The sequence below is a fragment of the Ambystoma mexicanum genome, unplaced genomic scaffold, assembly GCF_040938575.1.
Source record: "Ambystoma mexicanum isolate Mex_15411 unplaced genomic scaffold, UKY_AmexF1_1 Mex_scaf67, whole genome shotgun sequence".
NCBI classification, from domain to species: Eukaryota; Metazoa; Chordata; class Amphibia; order Caudata; family Ambystomatidae; genus Ambystoma; species Ambystoma mexicanum.
In genome coordinates, this window is record NW_027182485.1 from 1,149,563 (window position 1) to 1,164,643 (window position 15,081).

Consider the following 15,081-nt stretch of genomic DNA (forward strand, 5'->3'; position numbering starts at 1 on the left):
GCTTCTGCTATATCTCAGACTAAACTAATCTTGTATAAATGTGTTACATTTTCTATCTGGCCAGCAAACATCTTCTGGTACCAAAAAATTACTCCTACACTGTAATATGGGTTAGAAGCAACTACCATTATGAAATGCAACTTTTTTGAACAAACTTGAGGCCAAATATTGGCGTGCAATTCTAAATGTCCCACAGTGCATTCCGGGATCTTGGTTGAGATACGAGTTAGGACTCACCTCTCTGCAAGCCAAAATATCAATGGTAACTTTGTGCCCTATTTTGCAAATGTCTGACCTATTCCAAGTTTGACTCCCTACTAACAATACTTGCCAACTATATGTTCACTTCTAAACATCACTTTGTGCAAGGGTGGTATAACTATGTTGTGGAAATAATGGCAACTGCTGACATTAACCTGGAAACTTTGATCAATGACCCAAACAAAGCTAAAAATAAAAGATATTCCTACAAGATTGGATTAACACACGATCGACTTGCTTAACCTATGAACATTTTGACCAGCGTCTTTTGAGGTCCATTGAACCATACTTGTGTCAGGCCCCAAATCCCCAAATACTGTCTGCTATATTGAGGTTATGATTGAGTTTATGGCCAACCCGTGACCTAATGGCCCAAAGGAAACTGATCAGTCACAATGAGTTTTTTTGCGGATTCTGTGTTAATGTACCACACAAAGAAACATTAGAACATCTGATCACAGATTGCATAGAACTATCTGTGGAGAGAAACAAATTCTTTGCCAAAAACATGGTCACAATTGCAAGCATCCCACCAGAACTCAGGTGGGCTACAATAGTCGCAACACCCAACATGAGCATACGCATAGCAACAACTTACTTTCTCAATGCTTTGCAACTACCAGATGGACATAAATGTTGCTGATCTGTTATTAATTTAGAATTTGAAAAATCATATTAGACTTGAAATTCTAGCCATACAACGAAGCTTCTAAAAGTCTTTGCTTGATTTGTCATGTTGTATATTTTTATGTTCCTTTGCTGATATGTTGTTGCTTCTTCATCTTCATGTCTTTAATTACGTTTTCTAACCATTATTTTTCATTTATGTTCACAAATATGCTTGCAAATTTTATTTGTCTGAAATCATGTTTTGGTTGTTGGAAACCTTGTTCTAAATTTGGATCTAACTCATCTTTGTAAACAATGAATTAATCATTAAATAGATTTTATGAATTTGATATAAAAAATATTGTAAAGTTGAGAAATCAGCTAAATCAATAAAATAAATCTCTAGTCCCAGTGACTTTTGCAATACATCAAAGTCTATTGATTCAGAGGGCCTGATTTATCAAAAACAAATCACAAAGTTATGTTCCTCTTATAAGTACTCAATTCAGGTGATTCCACCTGGATCCCCCTCAGCCGAGCTCAGATCCCTTTTTATACCACAATTGTTACTTTAAATCCTCCTCTTCTGGGCTCAGATCCCCTTATCCAAAATTCAGAGAAATGTATTTCTCGGGTGACTCACAGTTCACCTGGATCCCCTGGTTCACCTCAGATCCTTCTTCCTCTCCCTTCTTCCTCTTACACAATTAGTCTCCCTCTTAAACAATTAGCCTCCCTCTGCTGGACTCAGACCAATTGCAGTTCGTATTAGCTATTGAATACTGTTGAATGTGCACAGGGTTTAGCTTGACCCATTGCAGGACCACTTTGATTTCATAATTCACAATTTACATTTGCCACCTCACAGTTGGATACCTAACAGAGACCTTCCAATAAGCGACAATGTGGTGCCAGACCACTCTGTCTATGGAATCTATCTTGGCTTCAAAAGTTCAGTCACTCCTTCGATGTTAAATTACATTTGCGTCGCTCATCACATACGCTTCACACATTGCTCTCTTCAGATTTCTTCATACAATGTTGATGCTTGCAACCTTGTTTCTAACACAGACTGCAAACACTGAAAAGAGCAGGGTAACTCTAGCCTCTGGACCAGAGTATTATAATAACATCAAGAAACAGAAAAGATATGTCCAGAGCAAAATATGTTTAGAAAAAATGTATCCAAATTTATTAAAGGTGATACAAAAATTGAAAACTAGTGAATAAATCACACAAAATTATTATACACTGATCATTTTAACATAACAGAACAGCAGCAACAATATGCCGAAAATCGGCTAAAACTTCATCACTCATACTCAACATACATAGTACATTCATACACACACAACTCATCATACCGTGGCATACATCCAAAGTACTAAAAACACAGAAAACATGCTAAGAACCAATGGGGAAGAGGAATTCATAACTAGTCCCCATAATAACACACATTATTGCGGTGTTTACAAACAATAGAAATAATTCACAAACAATCTATTGTCAGGGTGGATAGGAAGAACAGATGCAAAGATCACATCCCTGTAGAATTTTTCTCTCAACACAGACTGGCCTGCTATCCTTCTCCCAGACTCACTGGATCTGCTGACTTTACTGGCGCTGCTCTGTTGTAGGAGCCAAGGACAGTACCACAGTGGGAAACAGTCCTCCCTGCCTTGGTACCTCCGACACACAATGCACATTTCTTCTGCTTTAATTCCAGTTCTTATGTTTTGTATTCTCAAAAGCTCATGAAAGTAGCATTTTTTCTCCAAAAAGGTCAAAGACACTTCTTTCCTTGCAACCCTCCCTGGTATTGCCATCTTTCTACTCACATTAATCTGGCATCTTGGAACTGCTGCTTCCTCATGTGTTTTGCATTTCTCAGAACGTGCTTTTGTGCTCTGCCTTTTATCCATGTGTGGGGAAGTGTGATGAAAGAAGTCATGTTTGTGTAATTATCAGTAATTGCCTGACTCTGCCTGACCATTGTGTTGGGACATGTCAGGTATACGGCTCGGGTGTTAGTCCATTTTCTCTCACAGTGAGCTGCCCATGAGAAAGTGTTTGTGTCATAAATGTGGGGGGTGAGTTAAAACTATCCTACCTGGTAGGATAGAGAAAAGGTGTTACAGGGAAGGAGATGCCACGTCTCACCATCCAGTGTCCCACTCCATTTCCTCGAAGACCCCTCACCCAGGTGATCCTCCCGGACTGGTCCACCCCCAGGAACTGGATCAAAAAGCGATGGCTGCATCCTGGCCACTTGGATGACAGATCCCTGGGGACTGCGGTCCCTTTGCTTCAGATTGTGGATATGCAGTGGAGAGCACTTAAAGATGAAAAGGAGCTATGGGCAAAGAGGTGATGTGCCTATCGCCCATAGATTTGCTGTGGAAACAGGAGTTTTTGGGGAGGGCAGTGATGCCTGTTGAGCTGCTTCATGCTGCTCTATATTAACTACATTACCCGTCGCACACTTTTCTGTGACAAATCGCAGAAGAGCTCTAGGAGGAATGGATTATACCAAATCTCCGGGAACATATGAGCACATTTGTAGGGTCTTGTATAGTTTGCAGTGAATTAAATCCTGGAAACACCATGAAGACGGTAAGAGAAGTGTTGCCCCGGCCTTCAGGCCATTTCGGGAGCTCCATATTGATTTTGTAGATATGGTACAAAGGTGTAATCATTTTCGATACCTTATTGTAGTAGTCTGCCCATTTTCCCAATGGTTTTTAGTTTGTTCTGTGTACACCCTGATGCTACCTCGGCAGCAAAATTCTTGGTGAGGGAGGTATTTCGAAGGTGGGGAATTTGTGAGGTCCTAAATTCTGATAATGAGACCCACTTCTTTAATGTCTTGTTTTCAGAAATCACTTCGCTATTGGGGATCAATCACACATTGTGGTCTGTGTACCACCATCAGGCCAAAGGCATTGTGGAGCATGTGAATGTAGTTCTTAAAATTGGTTTGTCAAAATTGTGTAGTGATTTAAGGAAGAACTGGTTGTACTGCTTGCCGTTGGCCTTGTTTTATTGAGAAATCGGCCAGGAAAGGAGCACCATCTCAGTACACATGAGATTGTGACTTGGCATAGGTTACACACATCACTCTCACATGCATGCACAACATCAGATCCACACAAGTCAGCAGGGATTTTTGGTGAGGAGTTTAGAGAATGCCTTAGGGCTTTAACCAAGAGTATCAGACTTGTATCTTCACAGGTTGTGTTCTTTCATCAACAGTCAATGGGAGAAAACGTCAAGGAACTGAAGATCTACACCAGCCACAGTTGCTCCTTGAGGACCTGATTTACATCTGTTTCTTCATCAGATGCTGAAATGAGCAGCATTTCCATGGGCCACACTGAGTGATTTTCATGACTCCGACTGCTGTGAAGGTGGAGGGACACAAGAGCTGGATTCACATCAGTGACTTACAAAGAGATTCTGGTGCCTTCCACTGGCACAGGAGCAAGAGCAGGCACACAGTTAAGTATGCCCCAAGGATTTACAGTTTGTTCCAGTAGAAAAGAGGGGGAGCGAACGTGAAATAGTGACTGTTATTGTAACTAAAAAGAAGAAACCTTGGATTTAAAATGTATACTTGGATTTTGGATTTTATGTTTTCATTGCTTTTTTTGTTATTTGTTTAGGCGTGACAGACAATGGGCCTCATTACAACCTTGCCGGTCCAGTAACAATGGTAACAACAGTGCCGGTAAGCCACTGTTGTTACCGGACTGGCAAAGTACATGTTTGCGGGAAGAACAGCACCCACTCCCAGATTTTCATGGTAGCACCGGCACTGTTATTGACAGTTCTGGTGCTACCGTCATCCCCATTCCCATTGAGTCCTATGGGACTCAAATGGGACTGGGGATTAACGATTTTCCCACGCCTAACTTCTAGGAACACCAGGGTTGTAATCCCCCAGTGTTTCTGTGAAGCCAGGCGCCAGAAAAAATCACAACTCCGGCAGCAGCCTGCTGGTTTTACTGGCACTGCTACCACCAGAGTTGTAATGAGGCCCAATATTATTGTGAATACTTTTAACTTGTCTAGTAATCCTTCAAATCCTTCATGATTGATGGGAACACTATGAATGTCTCCAAAGAAGTAAAAACCCTGGGTGTCTGCCTGGACTCAGCACTAACCTTAACCAGCAGATTAATGCCACTGCATCTGTAGCAGCATAAATCTCCAAACTCATCAACGCTTGCAGACCTTTCCTGACAACAGACAGTTGCATTACACTTGCCAGAGCTCTTATCCTTTCCAGGATAGACTATTGCAATGCCCTCTACGCAGGTTCATACAATCCCAACATCAAAAAACTTCAGGTGATTCAAAATAATGCTCAAAGAGCAGCTCCTAACATCCCGCCCCAAAACAAAAACACATCTTTGCAGCCAGAACCTGATAGTGGGCCGGACTGTGTTAGACTCAAAGTTGCAGTGGCAACATTAAGATGATTAAGAGCCAGAGGTCTTTTGTGAACAAACTTGTTATCAGCTATAGAGTGGTCCAGCGCCACGTGGGCGCCTATTCAAAGGTCTCTGTCTGGTACCCCTCTCCTGAACGAGGACAGTATTAAACTGAAACTACAAGTACCAAGAGGCCATAGAGAAGGCCGGCGTCAGGTGTCAAGGTGGTCATACAAGGGTCAAGACAAACCCCTTGTACAAATAGAAAGTCCTTGACATGTTGTAGAAATTGTAAACTGTGGAAATTGTGAACCCGACTGAGGAAATTGTGAAACTGGCATTTGCATTGGGCTAAGGGGAACGCCGTACAAACTGTGATATTGGGAAGCATGCACTTGCCATAGAATTACAGAGTGACCCAGCAAGACGTTATATCCCTTTGGAAGCCTCTGTTTGAATTGGCAAGTACTTTGAAAGACTAAAAGGATCAGAGCCCTGCTGTGGGGGATCCTAGGATTAATAATAATCACCCCACGTGAAGGTTATCAGAAGAAACTGTTTGTTGTTTTGGCATATCAGGCCCTCTAAAGAAAGAGACTTGCATGAGAAGATACTTGAACGCAGAAGGCGCTGATATAGAGAAAAGGAATGGTAAACTCATGCCGGAGAAATCCAGGAATGTGCTGTGCTCAAGATTCTCACCTTGTCCTGTGCTAAAAACGTGGGGAAGGGAGACACCAGCCAAAACATCCTGACTATCATTTGGTGAACACTTCTTTCTTTTTTTGTGAAACATTATCTTACTACAGAGTGCTTTAGGGATTACATAGTATCCCCTGTGTCTAAATACTCATGTGGCAGTCAAATGCCACCCTTTCCTATTGAAATGGCTGGTGGCAGCGGTTTTATAATGAACTACCATGATTTTCCCCGACCACAAACACAGCGGGAGCCATGTTTTTCAATACGGCGCCTGAGACCCCTCTGTAAAAACAGATCCCAGTCTTCTTTTTTCGCTGTTTCTTTTTGGCAAGGTCCTTCTGGTGTTTGTCTCTGTGCGCCAAATTAGGTTTGGTCCCTTTGTTCCTATGCCGTTGGTGGGCTTCATGGCTGAAGACCGCCTCTGGCGTCTGAGTGTCTGGGGTGGGCAGGAAGTGAGGGAGGTGCCCGAAACTCCCTGTGCTTGGTCTCCTAGGAGACCCAAATGTACTCTAGCGTGATTGGCTTGCTGACTGTCCGGCAAAGATAGCCACCCTGCTGGGTGAGTAACAGCTAGGCTGGAATCAATGTGAGAAAACTGTTTAAAAGGCGAGTCTTTAGGATTGGAAGGCAGAGTCGAACACTGGAACAAAAGAACTGAAAGAAGAGTTGGAAGAAGACGACTACTGCAACTCCTGGACCGTTGGTTTGCCCGGTGAAGCCCTGCCGCAGGTCCAAATCACCACTGCTCCCTTCGATAGAGAAGCTCAATTTACATTTACCTTTACATTTATTTATTTATACCGCCCACAATTGACCCGCAGGCATGATGGCGCAACAAGACATACAACAAAAAAAGTCAAACAATAACGAAGATAAACACACAAAAGAGCTGATAATGTCAATAATAACGAAGAATAAAGTGCTAGAAAAGAAACAGTCAAAGTGACCAAATCATACAGTTCAATTCAAAACAATATTCAACTTTGAAGACTGTTATAAATGGTTGAATCTGGTAATTCTATTTAAAAATGTAGGTAAACTACTCAGTCCACATCCCACCACGATACAATCCATGTTATCCACATTACACCAGTTCTCAATATGGATTCTCCAAATGACTCTAACGTCTGAGTGTCTGATACAGTCAGGAGCCACTTTTATATTAAGCCAGGTTTCTCTACGTTGGTTATTATAATATTTATAGAATCCAGTATAAAGCTCCTTAAAATGGGACCGATGATTTTTGCCATTATTGTTTTTTAAATTTGTGGATCCCTGTGGCATGTGGAGATCAGTGGTACCATAGGCTTGATGGTTGGAAGGGCACCGTCTGATGGAGCTTCTGGCCCAGGACTAATAGCAGAGGATACTACTTTCATCTGTGAGTTCGTCACTTGATGAGTGGCAACTAGGGGCACTGTTTGGATTCCTTGATGATATCCAGGATGGCCAAGGGGCTTTCCAATCAAATTGCCGTCGTCATTTAAAGGATTTTGAGGGATAAACAGCCAAGATTCAGATACTTTCCGCTCAACTATCATTAACCAGGAATGGAGTTCCTCAAAGTTGTGACATGTCCCAAGGCCCTGCAACAACTGATCCTTATAGACAGGCCAGTTAGGGAGATCCTTAGGAAAATCTGTACCACAACTGGAGCTTTCTGGCATTATATTAATTTGCTGTCCACTAGGAGACACAGGTGGGTGGGACAGTTCAGAGAAATGGGGCAGTACAGGAGAAAAACACTGTGAGGGAGAGACAGTGGCTCTGAGAACGTTGTTCATATCACTATTGAGATGTTTATTGCTCCATAGCAGCTCTGAAAGAAGACACTGTTCCTTTTGAAGCATCTCTCTTCTCTTAGCACTTAAGGCTAAAACCTCCGAAAAACGCTTGCCACTCCCTTGATATTCCCTCGATTGCAAAGGTGAGTAATATGCAAATTGGACTAGCCCTTCAAGGAAGACTTCTTCCTTTGAGTTGGTGTGACCAATCAATTTGTAAACCACCTGGATACCATTCTTTAGGGTGGTTAGAATTAACCAGGGAGAGGGACACCAGCTTGTGTGCTTGAACTACAGCTACTGTAACTGAAATGACTCCATTTTGTTTGCGGGAAAATCATAGCGGGTACGTTGTGTAAGTTTCGATGTCAATGCAGATTTTTTTTATTGATCTAAACTGACCTCTATGGGGCACGTACAGTTTCTACATGACACCAGGACATCAAAAAACACAACCGAAATGTGCAAACTTTAAGAGGATCTCGTGGGTACAGCCCAAATTACCCTGGGTGCTATGCTGGACCCTGGCATAGTGGAATATCTGGTGTGTCACTTGAAACACAATGATACAATGATATACCCATTGATTTGGAAAACTGTGCTGAAAAATCACCAGTTGGTCCAATATGTTTGCAGAATTTTGTCTGGGTGGGCAGCTGACCTCCGTCACTAGGTGCAGTTCATTGGCTATTGTAGGGCAAAAGAAACGCAGAAACATTTTTACATGATGTGTGAGATGTATATAGAAGTAATGTTGAAAGAATTGGCAGATATAGCAATGGAAATTTAAAACACACAACATTTGAGTTAAAAAAGACAGAATAATATTTTAATGTTTACCTGGGACAGACACGTCGTTATGTTTAAATTATGGGCACTGGAGGGGGAGCGCATCAAACATATTTTAAGAAAAATAGCAGGAAGGAAGGATATGTGTTGGGATGCACTTACAGCGCCCCAGACAGGTAAAAAGGTTCAGGCTGAGAAAAACCCATTAGCACAAAGAACAATGTGAACAGGTTGAGTTTTGCGCAGCAGAAGGTTGTAGTTAGGTTTTGACACCCAGTAGATACCCACACAGAGCGACACAGGAGGAGTAACACATTTATTGATGTTACATTTGCACAAGTCGTAGATAGGGCACCGTCATAGACCCTGTGTTTAGCTGTAGCATATGAAGTTATGTTCTTTAGTGAGGTATGAAAGAGAGCTGGAGTAAGTGGGAGATGGAGTTAGAAAGGTATTGTGGTAAGAGTGAGGTCAGCGTTTCGACATCGCAGGAGTGCTGCCATATTGGATTTGAAGGTCTAGTACACAAAGGGCCTCATGACGAGTTTGGCGGTCTGAAAATAAAGGAGCTGGTAGCAACGTACCAGCACCCTTTCCCGACCGCAAACTATAAGTATGCTTGTAGGGGCTTGAACTAGGTCAGGCCTGCCAGTAGTTATGGCCCCTCCCGGCAGGCTTTTTACTGAAGCACTGGCACCGTTACAATTGGTGATGGTGCTTCAGGTTTCCCGTTCCTATGGATCTCATTTGGAATGGGAAATAACCTTACTGCCGCACCAGGGTGTCAGGCACTGGTAACAGTGTTACGAGGTTACCGTCAACCTCGTAATGAGGGCCAATGTGTGAAATAAAGGCCTTGATGTGGAGCAGCAGATCTATTTAGCTTAGTCTGAAGGCAAATCCTTTTTCAATCCCTCATGAAAGAAGCCGAGGTCAGACTCAATTCCGGTGCACAGATGCACACTAATTGTATCCAGCTGCAGAGCCTAAAAGAGGTGGAAACAGAATGTTAGCTATGGGAAGGGCCAATAGGAATGCGCCCTTCAAAGGACAAATTCATGAGAATAGGGCACAAGGTTTTGTGATGCCAATAAGCCAGACGCAGATTTAGAGCACTACTGCCTTAACCTAAGAAGCAGTCACCCCATTTGAACTACAATTGGACGCATAGCCAAAGCAAATAAATCCCTGAAATTCAGACTCAAGAGCGCTGCCCTGGCCACGTTATTACTGGACATCTGGGGCTCTAAGGAAAAAAGGGGGGAGCCGTGCCTGGAACGTTCTGTGAGTCGGACAAGAAAGAGAAGAGGTGATGAAAGTAATTTCAGTACAAGGTCGGAAGGACAGCTTGTGTGCGCTGCAGTGTCTGGTATAATGAGAAGGCCCATTGTCTTATCAAAGCAGAGTTGGCCTCACCAGTTTGTTTTGAATGTGTCTGGGTCGGAGCGGTGCACATCACGTGAGGGTCAAAATGTATTAGTGTATCTGTCGACCAATCACATGCCAGGAGTCAATAGTGATGATGTAGTGGGCCGCGTGGAAAGGGGAATGGGTTTAGATGAGGTGTTGGCAATCGGTCTAGGGAATATGGGGGGCATTAGCATGTTCGGGGGGCGTAGTTCGGTTCTACGGGACCATCTGAGACCTTTTTGCATGTAATAAAACCTTGTTTTCCCTTGCAAAGCCGTGCGGTGGTTCATTAGCCTGTTGGAATATTTTAATCACACAGGTTTTGGTTAAAGTCTTTCTTTACCTATAAATTAACACCCCATTGGGAAAACTGCCACTGAACTCTGACCCTGATGCATTAACTATAAATAATGGAATCTTACCCTCTTGCATTTACTGCGAATAACATGCTCTTGCCCCCCTGAATTAACTGGGAATAATGGCATTGTGCCGTGCTGCATGGACTGGGAATAATGCCCTCCAGCTTTAAATGGAATAACAGGATCTTGCCCTGCTGCATTAGTTGGGAAGAATGAGGTCTTGCCCTGCTGCATTAAATTGGCATAATTAGAAGTGCCCCCCTAATGGCCAGTAAAAGAGTTTGTAAATACTAACAAGTCTCACAAATGTTTCTGGCTGAAAGTTTTTATCAAATCCATCATTTTCCCCAGTGCAGGGAATGTGCTGGAATAAGATAGAGTGGCCCAGGCCCTGCTGCCTCCACCTGAAGACTTCTCTCAGGAGGCACAGAGGCTCTAGTGTTCTGAAAGAAGTCTGCTCCTTACATTGCACTTTAGCACGAATCTGCACTGCAGCCAAAAAAAACAAGACTCACACACAGTGTTGCAGCTGCAAACTGGTATATATGTCCTGCAATTTACAGACATCTCTTTAATAGGTTGAATATGGTGACCAATCAAAACAGAAGAGTCCATTATTCATTAAAAGGGCTTCTTACTGAATCACTATAAGACATGTTTAAGAATCAAAATTGTGGCTATTATGATGTACCCACATGCTCTTTGCTTTTATGCAAATCGCTAGGATTGGGTTCTATCTGTCGGCATCCTGGCCGGGGCCACGCCCCTTGGCCCCGCCTCCTCCTCACATCCCCACCCCCCCAAAGAGGTGACTGTTTCCTAATTCCATTTCCAGCACTGATTTGCCCCTCATGTTCTCTCCGCTGAACCCCCTTTACCTTGCAGCTGCAGCAGGAAGCACTTGTGTCTCGTTTCCCACTCTTCAGGATGGAGCTCCGGGTCTTCATTCCACATGAGCAGAGTGTAACCCCCCGCCTGCTCCGGGGTGATGCGGGACAGCTCCAGGCTCCCGCCGGGGAGGACTCGGCAGTCGGGCGTGAAGTCGCACGGAGTGGAGATACTCAGGTCCGACCCTGCAGCCACAGTCCTGGAGTCACTCCTCCTCCACTGAAAGCTACACCCCCGAGGGCAGAAGGCCCGGTCCGAGTCTGTGATCTGCAGCAGGGCCGAGCCCCTGGGGGCCGCATATACCTCTGTGATTACATTACACTCCTCATCTCCAGAGGAGGGACCTACAGGAGACACTGAGAGGGAAAGAGAAGGAGAAACACATCAGACGTCACGTGATTACAATCCCTATCCCTGAAATGTGTCTGTCCTTGAGCAGCAGCAGAGGAAGACTTCAGGGCTGAACAGAGAATGTTATAATGAATATCCCCAGGACTGCAGCCGGGCACACATGTGCACACATGGCACTATTTACGTGTCACTATTTACATGTCATTGTAAGGGCACAGCGGGTAATAGGGGCGCTGAGAGGCTGAAGCCAGCCCCATTGCCTGGCCAGCCACAGCTTCCCTCCCTGGCTCCCATCCAGGCCTCTGTGCACTGAGGGCCAGTTTCTGAAAGATGCAATTATTAGCTTAATGCCTTGGGTGGCACAGCGCCCCCTGAGGCAGGAGGGTGTATGGCAAGGAGGGCAGAGCAAACAAGAGCGACTCTAGCACAAGAATATCCCAAAATCACGAGCATCCATAGCACCATTCATTCCTACATCAGTGCTACTTGGCATCCACCTATAATGCTCCCCCTTGAGGCCAGTGGTGGAAGTGCAGAAAAGGAACTACGGGTACTCTGCGGCCAAGAAGCAGGGAGTGGGATGGCTGGAGTGATGGGGGAGGCAGGGGAGCGGGAGGGCAAGACGGGGCTTAACCTATCATTTGTCATCTTCATTCATACATCAGTGCTTCTTGACATCTACCTGTACTACTCCCCCTTGAGGCCGGTGATGGAAGTGCAAAAAGAGATCTAGTTGTACTATACAGCCAAGAAGCAGGGAGTTGGATGGCTGGAGTGATGGGGGAGAGGTGGTGGAGCGTGAGGACAGGACGGGGCTTAACCTATGGTTTGACATCTTCATCTGACTCTTCTTGCATTGTGCATAGTAGACATTACCTGGAATAACACAAGCATTGACAAGCCAATAGTTTTGACATTTGTAGTTGTTTATTGCATTTTATATTTAGCATGGAGGGGCAGAGTGAAGAATAACAGCACAGGGAGGAAAAAGGTACAACATGGTTGAATGAAGGGCAGCGCCGAGGTGTGAGGGAAGCAATGTGGGGGGAGGAATAAAAAATACATGGCAACAGAAGGCAGAATAAAAAAAATAAAAAAATACATGAAAGGTAGGCCAGCAACAGTGGTGAGTGTTTTAAATAGGATGCGTTAATGGATGGGCAGCCAGTGAGTGTTCCTTCTGGTCGCTGAGATGTGGGACTTTTTAGGTATATTCAGTGCTGTGTTGTTTTGGATCACCGGTAGTTTATTGATATCCTGGACCTTGGTGCTCGCATACATAGCATTCCAATAGTCTAGTCTAGTCACTATGGGGGCTCTAGCTAGAGTAATGCAGCTGTCAGGTGATAAGAATGGTCTACAGGCATTAATGAGCTTAGATGTGTAAGCTGCGGCTGATGCAGTGGTGTTAACTTGTCGAGTTAAGGTTAAGGTGGAGTCCAAGTAAAAACCGAGGGTTTTCACTTCTTTCGACAGCTTGATAGTGTTGCCATCTATGTTAAATGATTCAAAGGATTTAGATAGTTTATTGAGACGGTGTTGGGATCTGTTAGGCAGAAACCTGTGCAGTTCCCTCTCGGACCACTGCAAAAGATTTAAGACTACAGGTGTTGGCAGTAAACCCACTTGGTAGCAGTCCGCACCACACAGATTCACTGTGGTAGCTGTGGCTGAGCAGTAAGACCTTCCTCAAGAAGAGTTAGACAGTATACAGAGGATACACAATAGGTACAGAGGCACAGTAATACAAGCAAACACTGACCAGAGCTAGGTGTAAAAGTATAAACTTATTTATTAAAGGCACACTCATAAATTACACTAGCACAGAAAAAGGTAAGAAAGTCAAAACACAGTTACTATTACTCATATGTACATCCCTAAACATTTGTTGGACAATTCTAAGTTAACACCACTTATTTCCAACCAGAGGTGAGCGCTTAACGTTAGATGGTACTCCAACAAGTTGTAAAAAAAGGGAGGGAAAAGGCAGGAATAAAGAGAGCAGTAAGGTAAAACACTTTTCACATAAGGTTAGAAAAGGCAGTCAATTGTGGAACAAGGAGAATTAGTTCGGGGCCCGCTTTAGAGGGAGCCAGGCGAAAATATGCCCAAGATCACACAATGTCACAAGTCTTTGCAGGTGAGTAGAAAAGGTTTTACTACGTTTCCGAAAAGTTTAGTTAGGGTGTCCCAGACCTACCCAGGTTCGAGAGCCGAGGGCTAAATCTACCCCGTACAATCGGTGGCAAGGGAGGCCGGGCGGAACACAGTACCTTTAAAAGTGGAAAGGATCCTCCAGCGGTGGTAGTCGTTCCTGGTAGTGGGTGCAAGTCGCGGCGTCGTCCAGAGGAAGAGGTGATCTCGACGTGGAGGAAAGCTGAAGGTCGTTGCACTACCAGGGATGAGGCCAGCCGTGGAGTTTTCCGCACACAAAGGGTTTTACCCCTCTTTCGCGGTTGAGGTAAAAAGTGGTATCCCGGTTGCTGGGGTGCTTGGCACAGGCAAGGCAGCCACGAGATGCTTCGGGACGGCGAAAAGAAGGCAGCAACTGGTTGTCCCCACCAGTTAAGGGAAGAAGACTCTCCGGCGGGAGATCTCCTCTGTCGTCGGGAAAAGTGGTGAGACGGTTCCGCAGGGCTCCACCGGTGGTGTCGTCTTGGCAGGTCGGCTCGGCTTCTCCCTCTTCGGCTTCTTAGGTCCTGTGGCGACTTCTGAAGAACCAGTCCCAAAAACCCTGCTTTTATGCAGCAAACCCCCATTCATACAGCCTAGCTGTCACTCAAAAATGCTAAGTGGTGAGCGGGGTGGCTCACCACTTGGGCCAATCACACTAGAGTGCGACATGAGTTGGCAAGGCAACTCAGTCCAGGGTGCCTAAACCCCCTCCCACACCCCCTGTGGTACCCAGACAGAATGGCACCACTTTGGAGGGCTTCTGTGCAGAAGCCCGCCAAAAGTGGAACAAAGGCTCGACTCGGGTTCAGGGTTACTGAAGTGAACCTAGATGCCATTTTGGCGGCGAGTTCTGGCAAAAAATCCCAACCGGTGAATTTATATTAAATAAATAAACCGGCGATATCTTTAACATTGCACCAAAAAGTGGTGCATCAAAAACAACGGGAAATCCCATTGGAAATATTCCGGTGGAATATTTCCGTGGTATCTACTGCCACCAGCCAGAACTCGGCGAGGGGGGACGGGACAGTATATAACCCATCATCTCCGAAAACTTTGATGCCTTATCAGTTAAAATCTCTTTCTCACCTAACAACACCATGACAATGCACCTCATCTACAGGCCCCCTGGCCCACTCCTGAACTTCCAAGCCGACATCCTACACGTCATAGGTAACAACCTCAAACCAAACACCAAAGCCATTCTCCTAGGAGATATGAATCTCAGACTTAACGACATAAAAGACAAACACAGCAAAACCTTTGCCAAAGCTCTCCTAGACCTTCAATTCGTCCAGAGAATTGATTCTGCCACTCACA

General features: G+C 44.6%; 1 protein-coding gene across 1 annotated transcript in view; it reads right to left on the bottom strand.

Annotated features, from left to right (window-relative positions):
• The window catches only part of LOC138562812 (uncharacterized), an 850,591-nt gene extending 835,728 nt beyond the window's left edge, over positions 1-14,863 (bottom strand). The window contains exons 1-2 of the mRNA XM_069642789.1: positions 14,851-14,863; positions 11,226-11,591 (exon numbers count right to left, since the gene is read on the bottom strand). Of these exons, the coding sequence (XP_069498890.1) occupies positions 11,226-11,591; positions 14,851-14,863 (379 nt within the window). The remainder of the gene's footprint in view (positions 1-11,225; positions 11,592-14,850) is intronic.
• Between the last annotated feature and the right edge of the window lie 218 nt (positions 14,864-15,081).